General features: G+C 39.0%; 1 protein-coding gene across 1 annotated transcript; it reads right to left on the reverse strand.

Moving 5' to 3' along the window:
- Window positions 1–3357: 3357 nt before the first annotated feature.
- Window positions 3358–16708, reverse strand: LOC126248574 (COMM domain-containing protein 3-like). Its single transcript, XM_049949679.1, has 3 exons — window positions 16529–16708; window positions 5524–5798; window positions 3358–4204 (listed from the first exon to the last, which is right to left on the reverse strand). Exons 1-3 carry the CDS (start codon window positions 16656–16658, stop codon window positions 4019–4021), a joined length of 591 nt encoding a protein of 196 aa, XP_049805636.1. The 5' UTR covers window positions 16659–16708; the 3' UTR covers window positions 3358–4018.
- Window positions 16709–18680: the final 1972 nt, after the last annotated feature.

Here is an 18680-nt window from a genome sequence, read left to right on the forward strand (position 1 = left end):
CTAGCATCACTAGGAGAATTTAACAACAGATGACAAGGAAACAATCTCAGGGTTGTTACCGAGAAATTGTTTACACTATGAGAAATATACAGTTCAGTTAACATTTCTGAATAATGTTAATCTCTACCTTTGTAAAGCATCTTCCTTATTTTCTTTTTACCAGTGAATCCTTTACGTTCTCAATTCCAGTTTGTATGATCACCCAGAAAGTTCATGCACTTGTTTAGCTTCATACAAGGAGTTTTTGACTCTTGTGCAGCTTGTCCAATATTTTCCCCATTAGTATCTGTCCTTTTCACACAATAAGTGTGTGTCCATCTGCATGAACAAAAACCCAAGTGGAAGTTGAGCATTTGTTGACTTCCCATTTTATCAGATATGCAAACAGTGCTTTTGTACTCTCTGTGTTTGTATCCTGACAAAAAGTAGGTTGTCTACTGACAACTTCTTTAAAGACTTCATCATATCCGCTACAAACTAGACACCTTTCTGTGTATAAAAGGGAAATATTTTAAAATGATCCTTCTAACAACCAAGAATACCTTTTTAGAAATACTTTTATGATAAAATTCATGTTTTGAACTGAAAGCTGCTGAGTTTTCTAAAACCCTTTTCACTGAATGGGTGTTGCTGCTGCCAGGTGGTTCATCTATCATGTTGAAGTCGTTTTCATTAGAGGGATCTGAAACTAAGCATCATCATATTATTTGTGCTAGCCTAACTCAACTGAGGTGCACCCGATATTGCCCAGTAACTTGTTTCAATTCAATAGCCACCCACATCACGACATTTAACACTGAGATTAGGGCCATTTCTATTAAATGATCAAAATCTGTGTCATTAAACATTGATCCTCATGCACCATGAGACACAGTTTCAGACTTCACACCACACAGTGATTACTAGAGTATGTCCAGAGCTTACAGTCAGAGTGGTGGCCCAGACCAGCCTCCAGCTTAGGTCCCCTAGGTTCACCACCAGCATACTTGGCCAAGATGTTGCAATCTCTATGGTGCCTGCCATGTGGCACAATGCAGGACACATGTTGCTAACTGTATGTCACAAATGTGCAGTCTTAACACCATTATAATATTCAAGAACACTTTGGCAAAATTTCTGTACAACTATTTGATGGCTGTACAAATTGTGGAAATGTGAAGCCTTCTCAGTTGAATGCGACATCTGTAGACAAATCAGTGTGCCCATGGCCTTCATTTGTGTGAGAGCTGTTATTTTGTTTTACCAGAAAAATGATAACTGCAATAAGAGAGAAACAAATTGTCATAAATTTTTGCATAACTTGGAAAACTGCAACCAAAACATATCTTTTACAAAAAGAATTGCATAGTGAAGACTGTTTACTATATATGAGTTTTTTAGCCGTTCATGCATTACCAAGATGGTCAAGACGACGTTGAGGATGACACACACCTGGGACGCTCTTCAACAACAAAATGGATGAAAATATCGAAAAAATAGGTAATCTCATGTGATCTGACCATCAGCTGAGTTTTTGATCAATTGCTGGAACTGTAGGAACTGACAAAGAATGCACAAGACGAATTTTACATGACCAATTTAACAGGAGAAAAGTGTGCGTGAAACTGGCGCTGAAAATTCTCATGATCGAACAAAAAGCAGCTCACGAAAATGTTTGTACTGACACTTTTAATACTATTGAAATTGAATTTAATTTCTTGGAAAGCGTGATAACATGTGATGAATCTTCGTGTTTTACTTATGATCCAGAAACTAAGAGCCAGTACATGCACTGGAAGGGCCCAACTACATAAAAAAAGAGCTTGAATGAGCAAATCAAGATTCAAAGCAATGACAACTGTTTTTACTGACATTCAAGCATTCTTATGGTTCTTGCTCTCTTCCAGAGGAGATTACCGATTAATGTCCCATTGACAATGTGATCATTAGAGACAGAGCAGAAGCTCAGATTAGGGAATGATGGGGAAGGAAATCGGCCAGGCCCTTTCAGAGGAACCATTCTGCCATTTGCCTAAAGCAATCTAGGGAAATCATGGAAAACCTAAACAGGATGGCCAGATGCGGGTTAGAACCATCATCCTCCCGAATGTGAGTCCAGTGTGCTAACCACTGTGTCACCTCGCACTTGCTCACTTCCATGGGGGGAGTGGGGGAAAGACCCCAAATTGTGGAAGAACAAATCACAGCTTCTCCATCAACACAACACATCAGCTCATCCCATTGTTAGGCCACTGACCTTATTCATCTGACCTAGTACCATGTGACTTATCTTCTCCCATAGGTCAAATCTACATTAAAAGGATCAAGATTTCATACTGCTGAAGCAATGAAAGAAAAAGCGGCATGTGTTATGAAGGAGCTCACTGAGGAAGACTTCCAGCACTGTTCCCATAAATAAATAATTTGCGTGGTGTTTTGTAGGGATAGAGGATGGGAATATATTGAGGATGACAATAACTAAATAGTATGTTTTTTAAATAAAATTTTTTACAGCAGTAGTCCCATTATTTTACAGCCACGCCTCATAGGTGTGTAATACATTCATGGAATGAACAAAATCTACCAAATATACAATTTTACACAAACTTATCCAAAATGTCTTGACATTGTAGCGATATGATCATAGGTTCAAGTTTGTAACACAGGAGTTGATACGTTTTGTTCTCACACAAGTGTCTTCTAATAGTTGACTACAGGAAACAACTGAATAATATAAGCAGCTCATGGTGGTCAGAAGACAAATCTCTTAACATTTAGTCTCAGTTAAGAAATTCAAAGTTACTTCTGGTTTTCTCAGCAGGAATGATCTGTCAGCAGCCCACATCAGATGTTTCATTTTGGGTGGTTGAAACACATTCAATTATAGCTTGCAGTTTCGAGTACCATAGGGGCAAACTGCTGCTGAGATGAAATGTGGCAACATCCGCATAAAAGGTAAAAAATGGCCAGCAGTAATGCAAAGCCAATTCAGAATGATGTAAACAACTAGTATCAAGTTTACTATCTCACCCATAGCACAAAACACTTTTGCACTGATCACAAGGATGTTTCACATTAAATTATCACAGTATCTGGCAAATTGACTAGTTAGTCAACATGAGGTTCAGAATCCATTATGAGACCAATTTCTACATCAGGAACAACAGAATGTGCATCAAAAAATTTCAATCAACTACTAGGAACCAGACATTTATTCTAAAAGATGTTTTCATAGTAGCATTATAACTCTTGGCGAAAATCTGTGAACATTAACTGGGTATCCATCAACAATATGTACTCAGTTTTCATGTATCTGTAATACTTTCTTGCACTCAACACAAGTTATTAAAGCAACAACAGAAATTCTCCAGACAACACTTTACTGTGTATTATCACACTGTTTATTCAGTCTCCTTACTGTTTCTCGTCATTTATATTTTGCAGCCAGCTCAATACAGCAAGTGGGTTAACAGCATCTAACAAAAACTAAATGGAACATTGAGCACAAATACAAAATAATAGAATACTTGGTAATGAAATATGCAAAATATAATAATAATAATAATAATAATAATAATAATAGCTTTATAACTTTATGGTCATGAAGCATTCCATCAGTTGAAAAACTTCTATCACAATAATACTTATCAGAAACTGAATGCTAAAAATCCTATTACATACTTTGAAACCATCAGTACAATTTAAAAGTTCCCTTCATACTAAATTAACAACAGATGCATGTAATGCAAATTCTTCACTGCTTGTACACCATTTAGAAAAGTTACTTACAAATACAGAGTTCTGGAAGTAGAACATGTGTATTATCATTCCCAACACTGAAAACAGGTACTATCTTGATACAATGGGTGAAACGACAATCATCCAGAAAATACATAGACACTTATAGGATAATGATTTATGTGAACTACACCACAAAAAACTTATACACAAGAAATGAAATAATCTGTTGTGGCACACACAGCTGTCTGTGTGAAAAAATGATTCTGTCTATTTTGTTGCTGGTCATTCAGAGACACAGTTATTTAAGACAGATTTTATCCATGTGTTTGACTGCTTCTTTTAGTTTCCACACCAAGTTCTGTAGCTCACCCACAGAACAGGAGAAAGTTATTGTATTTTCCTCTATGTCTGTTTTGCCCTGACATCTTTCAACTTCAAGTTGTATGTTGTAAGTGGCTTCACGGACAAGACCCAGACTGCTCACCTACAAATATCAAGAAAAATGTAAGTGATAACAAAATGCCAATAAGCATAAATCATAATGAAGAATAAATATGCAGGGCAAATAATTATCACTCATATTACCAAAATAACACACACTAAGTGTGTGTGTGTGTGTGTGTGTGTGTGTGAGAGAGAGAGAGAGAGAGAGAGAGAGAGAGAGAGAGAGAGAGAGAGAGAGAGAGAGAGAGATTGATTTAAGTCTATCATTCCTGCTTGTTATGTTACATTTGATGTTTTTCTATCAACAGAGTAGAGTAGTTAAAAATATATCAATGAATGTGCACAAGAATCAGTTAGTTTGCAAACTGAAGTACATGTGATAGTCTGACTTGCTGTGTTGTTGCTGCCCTTTGGTATCCATCAACACTTCCATAATAATATGCAAGCCACTCTAAAATGAGGCTAAGCTCAGTTGCCCATAAAATACTTCTACATATATTCTCATTTGTAGAGGTTTCAAGGGAATGCAGGAGGAGTGGAAGTAGTATTTAAGGCTAACATTAAAATCTGAAGCATCATGGCAATCTATAAAAGCATCTAAGCATCTACTTTGGTAAAACAATAATTTTTAATATTTTATGTACTAATACCCTCAAATATTTTTAATCTACTATTTGCATCAGACATGTGATTCATGTAATCACTGATAGTTTTGTGAAGAGAATACTTACAAACATTCTGAAAACAAACTTTTCAGCACACTGATGATATATTTTCTACTGCCCATCATAAATGGTTCAGTCTATTACTTTCATTTTAATTACATACCTTATAACTATTTCTTTAGTAATCATCATACAAGTTCCTAAAAAAGAGCCCTTTCATTTGCTTTTCCAATCTGGGTATAAGGAAGTTTTAAAACCACCAAAATGTGCAATTAAATCAAATACGTTCTAAAAATTAAGTCATATGAAGTAATGCAGAGAGGATAATACCAAGGTAGCTATCATTTCTTAACCAAGTTGTCACATACTTTCCATCCCAAATGAATATGTTATATCCAATTAACTACAAAGCAATTACACTTATTTACAGAGAGGAACCATAATGTTCTAACAAAACATTAACAACATATTTAGTTTAAAATTTCATGAGTAACCAGTTCCTAGGATGGGACTTGACTTGTTTGTCTCAAAATGATGGATATTTCAGTACAAGTCTGTTTTATGTATCATAAGAAGTGTCTAACAAACTGTTCCGTAATGTTTAAAATATGAACTGTTGAACCATGATAAATACATCTGCCTCTGGGAGTAACTACAATTAATTACAGAAATATGGTTTAGAGCAATACTCTACCTTAACACAGTAATCCATTTCCCATTTCACATCAGTAACATGTGGAGGATGCTGTCCAAAGTTAGTAAGTGCAGCCCTTATTTTGTTTTTATTGTTAATATATGATTGCATTACACTACTACATCGCTTAGCATTAAAGCTGTACTCTTGCTGCAGTGCAGTTCCAAGTGAATCTGGTGTTAAATTAAATCTTGAAGCTTCCACAAGCAAAATTAAAAGAGCACCATAAGCACCACTTATAGGAGATTGACTGTTCACCTGCTCATCCAACTCAGCTGAAAATGAAATGGCAATATGTAAAATGTTTCACTGCAACATATTTTAAACCCAATTACAGTGCAAGAGACACAAAAAGGAATGTAGACTAGTGTATAATTTCTCATATACATCAGTTGGAGAGATACAAAGGATCTTCAATAAGAATTGGAACTTTAAGGATTTCAGATACTTAACCTTCTTGCACAGAATGTCATTGACAATGAACTGTATATCAGCATTTCTTTCACATTAGTTATTATTTACCTCAAAAGAGTCTACAACATTCACATATACATATATATATATATATATATATATATATATATATATATATATATATATATATATATATATATATATATATATATATATGTATAGGATTCTGTCTTTTGTATCATCTCAGAATGATTCTTTCCTCAAAATGATGTGGAACGAGTGAGTTTACAGGATGTGGATGCATGATTAGTGTTAACATTAATGACCACATTATTTTTTAATCTTACTCGTGCAACTGAACTTAAAAACTAGTGTTTCTTTCCCAGGCCACCACAGTTTACCAGATAGTTAAGTGCAGGCTGGGCGTTTAATTATTACCAAATAATGTTCATAAAAGGATTACTGAGTGATTTTCTACAAATTGCCTCATTCTCACTTTCAAAAAGACAACATTCAGTTCTAAAGGTACGACACCAATGATAAGTGAAATACACTGTGAGGAAATCATAACTAGCGTGGAAAAATTTTGGGTGTCCGAATAGGTGCAAATTAAAACTGGAAAAAGGCGTGCTTTAACCCCTAAAACAACTCAGTTCATCCACATTCGCACTTCAAATCATTGCAAATCTTAGGGAGAAAAAAATTAGTATGTTGATATATTTTCATTCAACAATGTCATATGGAATAGTCTTCTGGGGTAACTCACCTTTAAGAAAGTCTTCATTGCTCACCCATGATCATCTTGTGGACATCTGTTTAAGGAAATTAGTAATCTACGGCTACACATTATAGTTATTTCTTCATGAAGTTCGTTGTAAATGATCCACTGCAGTTCAAAATCAACAATGGCGTACATAATTATAAAATCAGAAGAAATACGGCATTACTCTAAATTACAGTTGTCTTTAGAACAAAAAGGGGTGCACAATGCTGTCAACAATATTTTTGATCACCTAACCAATGACATATAATGTGTGACAGGCAGCAAAGTTAAATTTGAAAACATACTGAAGAAGTTTCTCCTTCAAAATTCCTTCTATTCCATGGAATAATTTCTATTTTTTTATCAAACTTGTAAATGGTCATATGTAGCAATATTAACATATGAATGTAAAATTCCACATAATTATGATTTGTGCAAATGATCCATGGAACATGAAATTAACTAATGGTCAAAGCATCGACACATTCTATCCACTGACAATTTGGGTGTTATACATGCTCGATACGATTGTCAGTCCCTCCATCCTTGTGAAAGTCAGCTGTTAATGGTGCTGTGAAGGAGAAGCAGAGACCTTTCCTGATATGTGGGGTCTCATTACAATGCTCAGTTACTGCAGTCAGTCACTTGAACAAGGTGACAAATGGAAGGACAGGGACTCCAGATACAAAAAAGTGTTTACTGAGACTAAAAAGTAATTGGAGTAAACTAGGAACAGTGTTTGGGAAGGAGAACTCAGTGCACAGGCGGGTCCAGTGAGAGGCCGCCCAGGGCCAATTACTGCAGCAAGAGGTATGCCCTCCATGCCCATTGAAGGGTCCAATATACACTCCTGGAAATGGAAGAAAGAACACGTTGACACCGGTGTGTCAGACCCACCATACTTGCTCCGGACACTGCGAGAGGGCTGTACAAGCAATGATCACACGCACGGCACAGCGGACACACCAGGAACCGCGGTGTTGGCCGTCGAACGGCGCTAGCTGCGCAGCATTTGTGCACCGCCGCCGTCAGTGTCAGCCAGTTTGCCGTGGCATACGGAGCTCCATCGCAGTCTTTAACACTGGTAGCATGCCGCGACAGCGTGGACGTGAACCGTATGTGCAGTTGACGGACTTTGAGCGAGGGCGTATAGTGGGCATGCGGGAGGCCGGCTGGACGTACCGCCGAATTGCTCAACACGTGGGGCGTGAGGTCTCCACAGTACATCGATGTTGTCGCCAGTGGTCGGCGGAAGGTGCACGTGCCCGTCGACCTGGGACCGGACCGCAGCGACGCACGGATGCACGCCAAGACCGTAGGATCCTACGCAGTGCCGTAGGGGACCGCACCGCCACTTCCCAGCAAATTAGGGACACTGTTGCTCCTGGGGTATCGGCGAGGACCATTCGCAACCGTCTCCATGAAGCTGGGCTACGGTCCCGCACACCGTTAGGCCGTCTTCCGCTCACACCCCAACATCGTGCAGCCCGCCTCCAGTGGTGTTGCGACAGGCGTGAATGGAGGGACGAATGGAGACGTGTCGTCTTCAGCGATGAGAGTCGCTTCTGCCTTGGTGCCAATGATGGTCGTATGCGTGTTTGGCGCCGTGCAGGTGAGCGCCACAATCAGGACTGCATACGACCGAGGCACACAGGGCCAACACCCGGCATCATGGTGTGGGGAGCGATCTCCTACACTGGTCGTACACCACTGGTGATCGTCGAGGGGACACTGAATAGTGCACGGTACATCCAAACCGTCATCGAACCCATCGTTCTACCATTCCTAGACTGGCAAGGGAACTTGCTGTTCCAACAGGACAATGCACGTCCGCATGTATCCCGTGCCACCCAACGTGCTCTAGAAGGTGTAAGTCAACTACCCTGGCCAGCAAGATCTCCGGATCTGTCCCCCATTGAGCATGTTTGGGACTGGATGAAGCGTCGTCTCACGCGGTCTGCACGTCCAGCACGAACGCTGGTCCAACTGAGGTGCCAGGTGGAAATGGCATGGCAAGCCGTTCCACAGGACTACATCCAGCATCTCTACGATCGTCTCCATGGGAGAATAGCAGCCTGCATTGCTGCGAAAGGTGGATATACACTGTGCTAGTGCCGACATTGTGCATGCTCTGTTGCCTGTGTCTATGTGCCTGTGGTTCTGTCAGTGTGATCATGTGATGTATCTGAACCCAGGAATGTGTCAATAAAGTTTCCCCTTCCTGGGACAATGAATACACGGTGTTCTTATTTCAATTTCCAGGAGTGTATGATAACTGTCATCTTTCCTTCCATTATAAACACTATCAGTGAGCAATCTATGTCTTCCTGTGTGTCCTCAGACACATATGATTGGTTAAATTCCCCCAAGTTTCGCTCTCATCCTTCTTTGCGCAGTACTGTCTAATTTCAATTTCTTACAAATTTTCATGACACATCCTACTGTAGACTACCATTATACAGCTGGCTGCCCTCCACTGCACTCCTTTTATCTGTTTTGACAGGTATCTTTGCTGGGAATTTTATATCCCTCCATGTCTCATACTGAGCATGTAAGCTTTCTCCTATATGTCCTCACCTGCACCCTACAGAGCCCTCATCAGCATGTGCAGACACTTTTACAGCTTGTTTACTGACTCACCTATGTGTAACCCCCACTGCAGTTTGCCAGCACTTTGTGTTACAACTACGTATGAACACTGTTGTCCTGTGACGTCAGATCCCAGCTGCTCAGGAATGTACAGCTGTGCACACCTCAAAACAAAACAAAAAAATGTAATATCCTATGGCTATAACATCACTGAGTCACAGTTGGAATTTGCCAACTCATACAACTACCTGGGTGCAACACTTTGTAGGGATGTGAAATGAAATGATGGCATAGGCTCAGCTATGGGTAAGGCAGGTGGTAGACTTCTATTTATTTGTAGAATACTGGGGAAATGCAGTCAGTATAAAAAGGAGACTGCTTACAAACCACTTGGGTGATCCATTCTGTAATACTGTTCAAGTGTGTGGGATCCGTATCAAATAGGACTAGTAAGGAATATTGAATGTATACAGAGAAGGGCAGTCTGAATGGTTACAGGTGTGTGTGTGTGTGTGTGTGTGTGTGTGTGTGTGTGTGTGTGTGTGTTGTGTGTTTTGTGTTTTGTGTTTGTGTTTGTTTTTTCTACCCACAGAAGAGAGGGAAGAGTGGCACAGAAATGTTGAAAGTGAACTAGCCCAAAAAAGGCTGCTTACAAGTGTTCAGGAACCAGCTGTAAATGATTACTCCTGGAAGACACTACAACCCACTACATATCCTCATATAGGGGCTGTGAGGATAAGATTAGATTAATGACAGCATGTACAGAGGAATTTAGATATCATTCTTCCTGAACTCCATTGTGAATCAAATGGGAAGAAACCCTATTAATTGGTAGATGGGACGTAGCCTCTGCCATGCACTTCACAGTGGTTTGCAGATTACAGATGCAGATTTAGATGTCCTCATCAAATCTTCTAGCACTCCTGTTGTTTGAGAAGGTAGCCATTTGACTCTTACCTGTATTTTCTAACACCTCATTTCTCGGGATCCAGTTTCTAGTGACTTCTAGATCCTTTTGCAAGACTTTAACATCTTCTAAGTGTCGTCCCACCCCCCCCCCCTTGCAAATTGTCATCAGCAAACAGTCTTAATTCTGAATTTACACTTACCCCAATATCACACACATAACTGAGAAACAGCAAGCACCCTAACCTACAGCCTTGTGGTACACTTTTCTATAACACTGGTACCCTTGAAGTGAAGTGTCCCAGTCACCCCTTCCGTTTCCCATGATTTAGATATCTTGGTTAAAAGGTGCTTGCTGTAACTCACAAAAAATCTTGTTCTGCATCCTTGTTGGCTCCTACACCTCTGCCCACATTTCTGCTAAAATTCTCTTACACACTGAAGCGCCAAAAAACTGGTATAGGCATGCATATTCAGATATAGAGATATGTAAACAGGTAGAAAATGGCACTGCAGTCGGTATCAAGTGTCTAGCGCAATTGTTAGATCAGTTACTGTCATTAAAATGGCAGGTTATCAAGATTTAAATGATTTTGAATGTGGTGTTATAGTCGGAGCACAAGCGATGAGACTCAGTATCCCTGAGGTTACGATGAAATGGGGATTTTCCCATTCAACCATTTCACAAATGTACCATGAACATCAGGAATCCAGCAAAACAATGAATCTACAATGTCGCTGTGGCCGGGAAAAGAACCTGCAAGAACGGGACCAATGACGACTGAAGAGAACTGTTCAACGTGACAGAAGTGCAACCCTTCCGCAAATTGCTGCTGATTTCAATGCAGGGCCATCAACAAGTGTCAGTGTGTGAACCATTCAACAAAACATCATCAATATGAGCTTTCGGAGCCAAAGGCCCACTCGTGTATCCTGCATGACTACAAGACACAAAGCTTTACGCCTCGCCTGGGCCCGTCAACAGTGACTTTGGACTGATGATTACCGGAAACATGTTGCCTGGTTGGACGAGTCTTGTTACAACCTGTATAGAGCGGATGGACATGTACGGGTGTGGAGACAACCTCACGAATTCATGGACCCTGCATGTCAGCATGGGACTGTTCAAACTGTCAGGGGCTCTTTAATGGTGAGGGGCGTGTGCAGTTGGAGGGATATGGAACCTCTGATATGTCTAGATATGACTCCGACAGGTGATACATACATAAGCATCCTGTCTGATCACCTGCATCCATTCATGTCCATTGTGCATTCTGAGAAACTTTGGGAATTCCAGCAGGACAATGTGATATCCCACACATTCAGAATTGCTACAGAGTGACTCCAGGAACACTCTTCTGGGTTTAAACACTTCTGCTGGCCACCATACTCTTCAGATATGAACATTAATGAGCATATCTACGATGCCTTGCAACATGCTGTTCAGAAGAGATCTCCACCATCTCGTATTCTTACAGATTTACGGACAGCCTTGCAGGATTCATGGTGTCAGTTCCCTCCAGCACTACTACAAACGTTAGTCGAGTCCATGCCATGTCGTGCTGCAGCACTTCTGTGTGCTCGCGGGGGCCCTATATCATATTAGGCAGGTGTACCAGTTTCTTTGACTCTTCAGTATATATTTATCACAGATCTCATCAAATATTTTACTTACAATATAGGTAACACTTTTCCTTTGCTGCTTTTCCTTATATACAGATATTATTACAGCTTCTTTCCGCTTATCCACTTATTTATACACAAGTGAAATCGAAACCACAAGGCCTTATATGTCAACTCTCAATTTTCAGAATTTCTCTACTTATTCTGCCCCTTACTGCCTTCCTTGCAACAATTACTTCTCTGGCAATATATACATATATATTCCCATATTTTCAAATGCAAACCCTCTGATGACAATACTCACTTGTCCCTTCACTTCTTCCACCCGCCCTTCACCAGCCTTAACGTCTATTTTACAGTATTCCAGGTTAAATAGTTCTGCCTTTTCTGCATCCCTTGGGGGACACTCAAATGAAACAGAAAGAACTTAAGTAAACTGTTCAATATTTTGAAAGTAATTGCCATAACCATTAATACATTTATCCCATTATGAGACAATATAGGCAATGCCTTCATGGAAATATGTTTGAGGTTTCCTGTGGATCCATGATGGCACCCAGGTGTGCACCTCTTTGCCCAAAGCCAATTGACAGCCAAAAATGTCTTGCTTCCCAGCTATAAAATTATGGAAATTACATGGGGAGAGATCGGAACTGTAGGGGGATGTTGTAAGTGCTTCCCAACAAAACTTCTGCGGCATAGTCAAAACAACCTTGGTAACATGTGGGCTCACTGAAGAAAGACACTTGTGGCTGTCTATTGCTGTGGACAAAGAGGTGCTTGCCCAGATATAATCATGGTTCCATAAGGAACCACAAAAAATTTTCCATGAAGTCACTGACTGTCTTGTTTCACAGTGCAATAAATGTATTAACATTTATGGTGATTGCTTTTGAAAAAATAACCATTTTACTTAAATGTTTTCCATGTCTCATTTTCATTTGCCTGCCCCATATACTTAATGGAAATACGGAAGCGTCCGATCCCACCCGTCTGCTTTGACCCATGACGTCACAAATATGGCGGCAACAAAAACAAACACACACACACACTTTCCACAAGAAGCCTAATGACACTAACGGGACAAGCGCGGGAAATGGGGTGTTTTGGGTGGGGGGGCAAACTAAATATAAACAAATTTAGACTTCTTGCGTAGCTACAACGTGTAAGTGAAGACAGCCATGCATGAATACCCACCCACCTCCCCAGGGGTCGTAACCCCTGCAACCCATAGAAGATAAAGATGCTTCAGTAGCTGATTAGTGTTTTTTGTCTTTTTAAAAAAAAAATCTCACGGGATAGAACAAACAGATCAGAAAGATAAATATAATAAACTAAAACAGAAATTGGAGGAAACAGATAATTAAAATAAGTAATAAGTGTTTTTAAATTTTAAAAAAATCTCACGAGATAGAACGAACAGATCAGAAAAGTAAATAAAATAAGATAAAACAGAACTGGAGACAGCCACACTCAAACCAAACTCCGCGCCGTCATGACGTCACACACGACAACACCCTTACGTCACGGGTCAAAGCCGACGCGTGGGATCGGACGCTTCTGTCGACCCTACTTAATTTGCAGCTTAAGTGTTTGGAAATGTCCTTTGTTTTCCTTCATGACTTCTGTTATACCTTAACATGCTTCTGCAGCTCACTTGGTACCCCGCCCCCCGCAACAAGCAACTGTTTCAAGTAGCACTTTTTTTTACTTTTCTCAATCATATTCGTCTTTCATTATGACTTTCAGACAAACTGAGCTATCCTGTTCCTTCCTGACCTTATTACTCTGCATTCTCATGACTAACTCACCAACTTTTACAATCAATAAATAATAAATAGCCCCATTCGGTAGTTCCTGTGACCTAAGGCATCTGACTGAGTGAATCGCAATATTCTCTTAACTAAACTGAAGTTCTATGGGACTGATGGTATAGTCAACCAATGGATTGTATTGTATGCGACCAAAATACTTAAGAAATTGTACTTAGTAATTCAACCAATATTCCATCTAATATACAACAAGTAGAATTAGTTCTTTTGCAGATGACAATAGTGCTGTATTCAGTCCAAGCACACATAAAGCAATAGAAGATATGCCAAACAATGTTCTTAAAAGTATTGTTGACTGGTTTTCCGTGAATGGTCTCACTCTTAAGTTTTAAAAAGACGTAATATAATCAGTTTTGCAAATCTAGGGGTATTGTACCAATGGTAAGTGTAACATATTGAGAGGAGCCAATCAATAGGTTGTAAACTTTAAAACTTTTAGATGTACATGTTGTTGAGAATTTAGCCTGGAAAAAGCACTCTCTGGAACTCCTAAAACAACTTAGTTCAGTCATATTTGCACTTAAAATCACTGCAAATCTTTTGGGAGAGAGAAACCAGTAAGCTGACATATTTTCATTCAATAATGTCACACACAATAAAACTCATCTTTAAGAAGAAAGACTTCCATCACTGAAAAATATGTTATAGGATATGTGGTGCTCACCCATGGTCATCTTGTACACATCGCTTTACGGAATGTAGAAATTTGACTTCTGCTACACAGTATATTTATTTCTTCATGAAGTTTGTTGTAAATCATCTACTGCAGTTCAAAAGGAACTATGCTGTAGATAATTACAATACCATGAAAAATGGCATTCATTATGAAAAATTAAGGTTGCCTTTAGCACAAAAAGGGATGCACAATACTGCAACCACAATTTTTGATCACTTAACCATAGATAAAATGTGTGTCAGACAGCAAAATAAAATTTGAAAACTGAAGTAGTTTCTGCTCGACAGCTCCTCGTATTCCACAGAAGATTTTTATTATTGTGATGTGGAAAAGTTGGTGGGTAGGTTTTACTAACTCAAATCTGCAGATCTTTCTTTTTAAAAACATTGTAGCCTTATTTATAAAGTTATTTCGGGTGCAAATATGAAGACTCATTTCAAATCATTGCAATTTGTCATGCAAATGATCTGTGGAACATGAAACTAACTTTTCATTCTTCTCACTGCTCTAGTGTATTAAACTGTGTCTGAAACTGTGTTACGAATACTCAAGGAATATATTTTGTTTTACTTTCTGATATAATCTGATTCAGTTATGACCAGACTTACGTAACACATTTTCTGTACATAATCATTAACTGAATATCTCACCTAAGTACTTTTCTATTTCCCCCATATTTGCTTTCCAATTTCCAGCAACAGTTCTTTCCTATTTCATGTCAGCCTTGTGGGCTCTAAGCATACGTCAACTAATATAGCCTTACAGCCATTTATCCTCACAATTATGTTGATTTTCTGCCATACATCGCCAGGCCTTATATCATAAAAACATCACACAAATTACCAGCCCCCTTGTATTTTTCGTAACTAATTGTTCATAACCCCCTTCCCACATCAGACTGTTCATGCCCACAAGGCCACTTTTCCTTTGATGATTCCCAAAATCTAACAATTTTTCCACTATATCATCCTATTAATTTCCCACCCTATATGTACTTATTACATCTAACTTAGTGTCTTCAAGTGCTGCACAATAGCTGTAGAACTTCACTAACACTATTTTAGAAAGTCTGTTGATAACTGTGTGCCTCATGCACTAAAATACCCATCACCTATGGTAGCTCTGTCCCTTCCGAGTACAATATTTGGCTCAGATTCCTCAACTAATCTACTGAAATAAATTTCTTGACTATGCTCTTGAAGGAGACACCTCAATGCCCTTCTAGATAATCTCTCATTCACCACACGGACTGAAATTACTTAAAATTAATGGAGACCAAGACAGAAAATGCCACTTGTAGCTACTATTAGCTGCTTTGACTGTATGAAGCTTGTTAGCTTTCAAAAATAAATATCAACTATTCTGGCTCGTCCTAACTTAAGTACATAATGTAATTTCATTTTCAAAAATCTATTTACATGTGAAATACTGAAATTACTAGATTTGCAGGTACTAGTTCTGCCGTTAATATTTGTTATGATGATATTTCCCCTACAACTGTCTGCTTCAGATACATCAACAAACACGAAAGCTTCCTCAAATGTCTATGGCACCTGAAGATTTAAGAAATATGAAGTGCTGGTCTACGTACATATGACTGATTGATGGATATGTTTATTCATCCATATAACAATACAAATTGTATTGATGTCATCAATTGTGTCTTATGAACTGAAACATACATGGGTTCTTACAATGTTTCCGATTTTCTTACAATTTTCACAGGTCAATTCTTACAATATTTATAATTATGCCTTTAGCTGTCGCTTTATATAGTCGTGTGTGGTATTTGTATCTACTAAATAGCTATCTACAATTATATCTCCCAGCACCTGTAGGTTAGGTTAGGTTAGGTAACGGTGTTATTCAAACATAAATGTAGTTGACAGACTGCTTCAAGGCAATGAGGTTTTTAATAAATCTGTAAAAATATTTTCGTTATTAAAGTAGTATGTTTCTGTGTTGCAATGGGCATATTCAGTTCCATTGCGTAAAAAGCTCTTCGGAAAGCAAATATAAACAAGCTGTCATTCAAACCACGGGGAGTGGAGCCATAGACACAATTATTGGTGTCTTTCGCATTTCCCAGTTAATAGGTTTCTCATCCCAAATTTATTTCGTCCTACTTTCTTTATTTCACCTTTAGAGATCTACAAAATTTAAAAGCTGAAAGTAAGTTATATTATATTATGAAACACTTACGGGAGGTAACTGACTTCCCTAATATAGTAGCAACAGCTTTAGGTAGTAGCTGTTCAAACCATTCTTCCGATATTTTACTACAGTCACCCGCTATTTTCAAATACTCCACTACTTCTTTTGACAGCTCCATTTCCGCCCGCTTCGCACTTTATCATAGATAACATTTGCAATTTTGCACCATAGACCAAGGATGCTAGTATCTATGGAGATTATGGAGATGCCCTAATTATTCCCATGGGTCTGCGATTACGCACTGAAATACACGGACATGCACAAAAATTTGTGGAAGGAACGCATATATGCTTGGGCGTTCTCGTGTCCACACGTTACCTCATTGCGCGATTTATTGCGTTTATTATGTTGAAAAGGCTACAGAAAACGAAAAAGAGACTGTAGGGAAGGACGTAACCAGAGGGGACGGGGGAGGGGGTGGGGAGGTCCCAGTTACCACGCAGTGAAATTTAAAGATATTTTGATTTTCAGTCATAGACGAAAATGTGTCCGATGTAAATAATCTACTCATCCATAATACTGTCGGCTATTGCCAATCATTATTTTAATCAAGACCAACTGTTGGCCTTCCTAAAGCTCATTTATTGTTTTCTTAATCTGTTCAGTTCTTACTTGCAGTTGAATGTAATATAAGTGCTGCCGATTATTGCTTTGTGTTGTGTGCTTTGTGATAGTTCCTAATTATGGATAAATTTGTGACAAAAAAGAAGGGGAAATCGATTTTAATTCGCTCGCTAGCGTTATGGTAAGTTAAAAATACGTACGCATTATTATAAATGCCTAATTGCGTATCTAACGTAGTTTAAAGTTAGCACTGGAGCCGTTGTTTGGAGGCTGGTTGAACTTTGGGGTTACAAGATTTCAGTAATTCTCAAGGCAGTGGAGCAGTAAATACTACAGATAATCTTAAATTAAAATCAGTGCATAAAAATACTCTTAGATTAGTCTGTCGCCCAAAAACAGCGCTGATAAAAAAAATCGCGCGAACGGTGATGGTTACATTTCTTTAAGCAGTTTGCACAGTATTCCATCATTAGTGAACCAAATGGAAAAATGTCGTACAATCTGGTCACCCGGGAGGTACTCAGTTATGAAAACCAGTTCTGATACGAAACAATGGGGATTGACGGCTATGTGGTGGCAGCACATTCTATAATTCGTTTATTTCTAAAAGATTTTTTTACCAGGCTGCTTGAATTCGTCCGAACCGACTGCACCCTACATCCCTCCCTCCCCATTACATCCAAAATCTATTTACGCTCTTATAATTTTATAGTAACTGAAGCCATCAATTCCCCACACAGTTAAATCTTAAAATTAGAACGCATTTGTGTACTATCAAATGACAAAACGTACATAATTGAAGGAAAGACGTGCAATGTTAGAAGTCAATCTTTTGTTGTGATGCATTTTATTTTGTTTTATAACAGTGTACAACACAACCAGTTTTTCTAAACTCTCCACCGCCTTGGGGTAGCTCTCCATGATGATTCGCCGAACTAGCAATACCTGGATTCACGTGAAGAGGTGGTTTGAATCTAGTTGTCAGAAAACTTGAAAATAGTTTTCTGTGGTTTCTCGTTTTCGGTTTAGGAAAAGTCAGGGTTGGTCCCTTACCATAGACCACAGCCAATTCCTTCTGAATACTTTTCCTTCCTGACAGATTCCAATTCCCTTAAAGAGGTGCCTCTCTGCTCAAATACACTGAAGTGCCAAAGAAACTGGTATAGGTATACGTATTCAAATGCAGAGATATGTAAACAGGTTGAATACGGTGCTGCAGTCGCCAATGCCTATATAAGACAAGTTTCTAGTGCAGTCGTTAGATCGGTTACTGCTGCTACAATGGGAGGTTATCATGATTTAAGTGAGTTTGAACGAGGTATTATAGTCAGCGCACAAGCTATGGGACGCAGCAACGATGAAGTGGGAATTTTCCCGTGCGACCATTTCACGAGTGTCCCGTGAATATCAGGAATCCGGTAAAACGGTAAAATATGAAATCTCCAACATCTCTGAGACCGGAAAAAGATCCTGCAAGAACGGGACCAACGATAACTGAAGAGAATTGTTGAACGTGACAGAAGTGCAACCCTTCCGCAAATTGCTGTATACTTCAATTCTGGGCCATCAAGAAATA

This window comes from Schistocerca nitens, chromosome 3 (genome assembly GCF_023898315.1).
Source record: "Schistocerca nitens isolate TAMUIC-IGC-003100 chromosome 3, iqSchNite1.1, whole genome shotgun sequence".
Lineage (NCBI taxonomy): Eukaryota > Metazoa > Arthropoda > Insecta > Orthoptera > Acrididae > Schistocerca > Schistocerca nitens.

Bases quoted from the DNA above. Each gene is read 5' to 3' on its own strand.
- LOC126248574 (XM_049949679.1), bottom strand. From the start codon at position 16,658: ATGGAGCTGTCAAAAGAAGTAGTGGAGTATTTGAAAATAGCGGGTGAC. The intron at 5,799-16,528 runs GTAAGTGTTTCA...TTTCATTTTCAG, and splicing joins AGGGAAGTCAGTTACCTCCC to CTGAGTTGGATGAGCAGGTG. The intron at 4,205-5,523 runs GTAGAGTATTGC...TGATATTTGTAG, and splicing joins AAATGGATTACTGTGTTAAG to GTGAGCAGTCTGGGTCTTGT.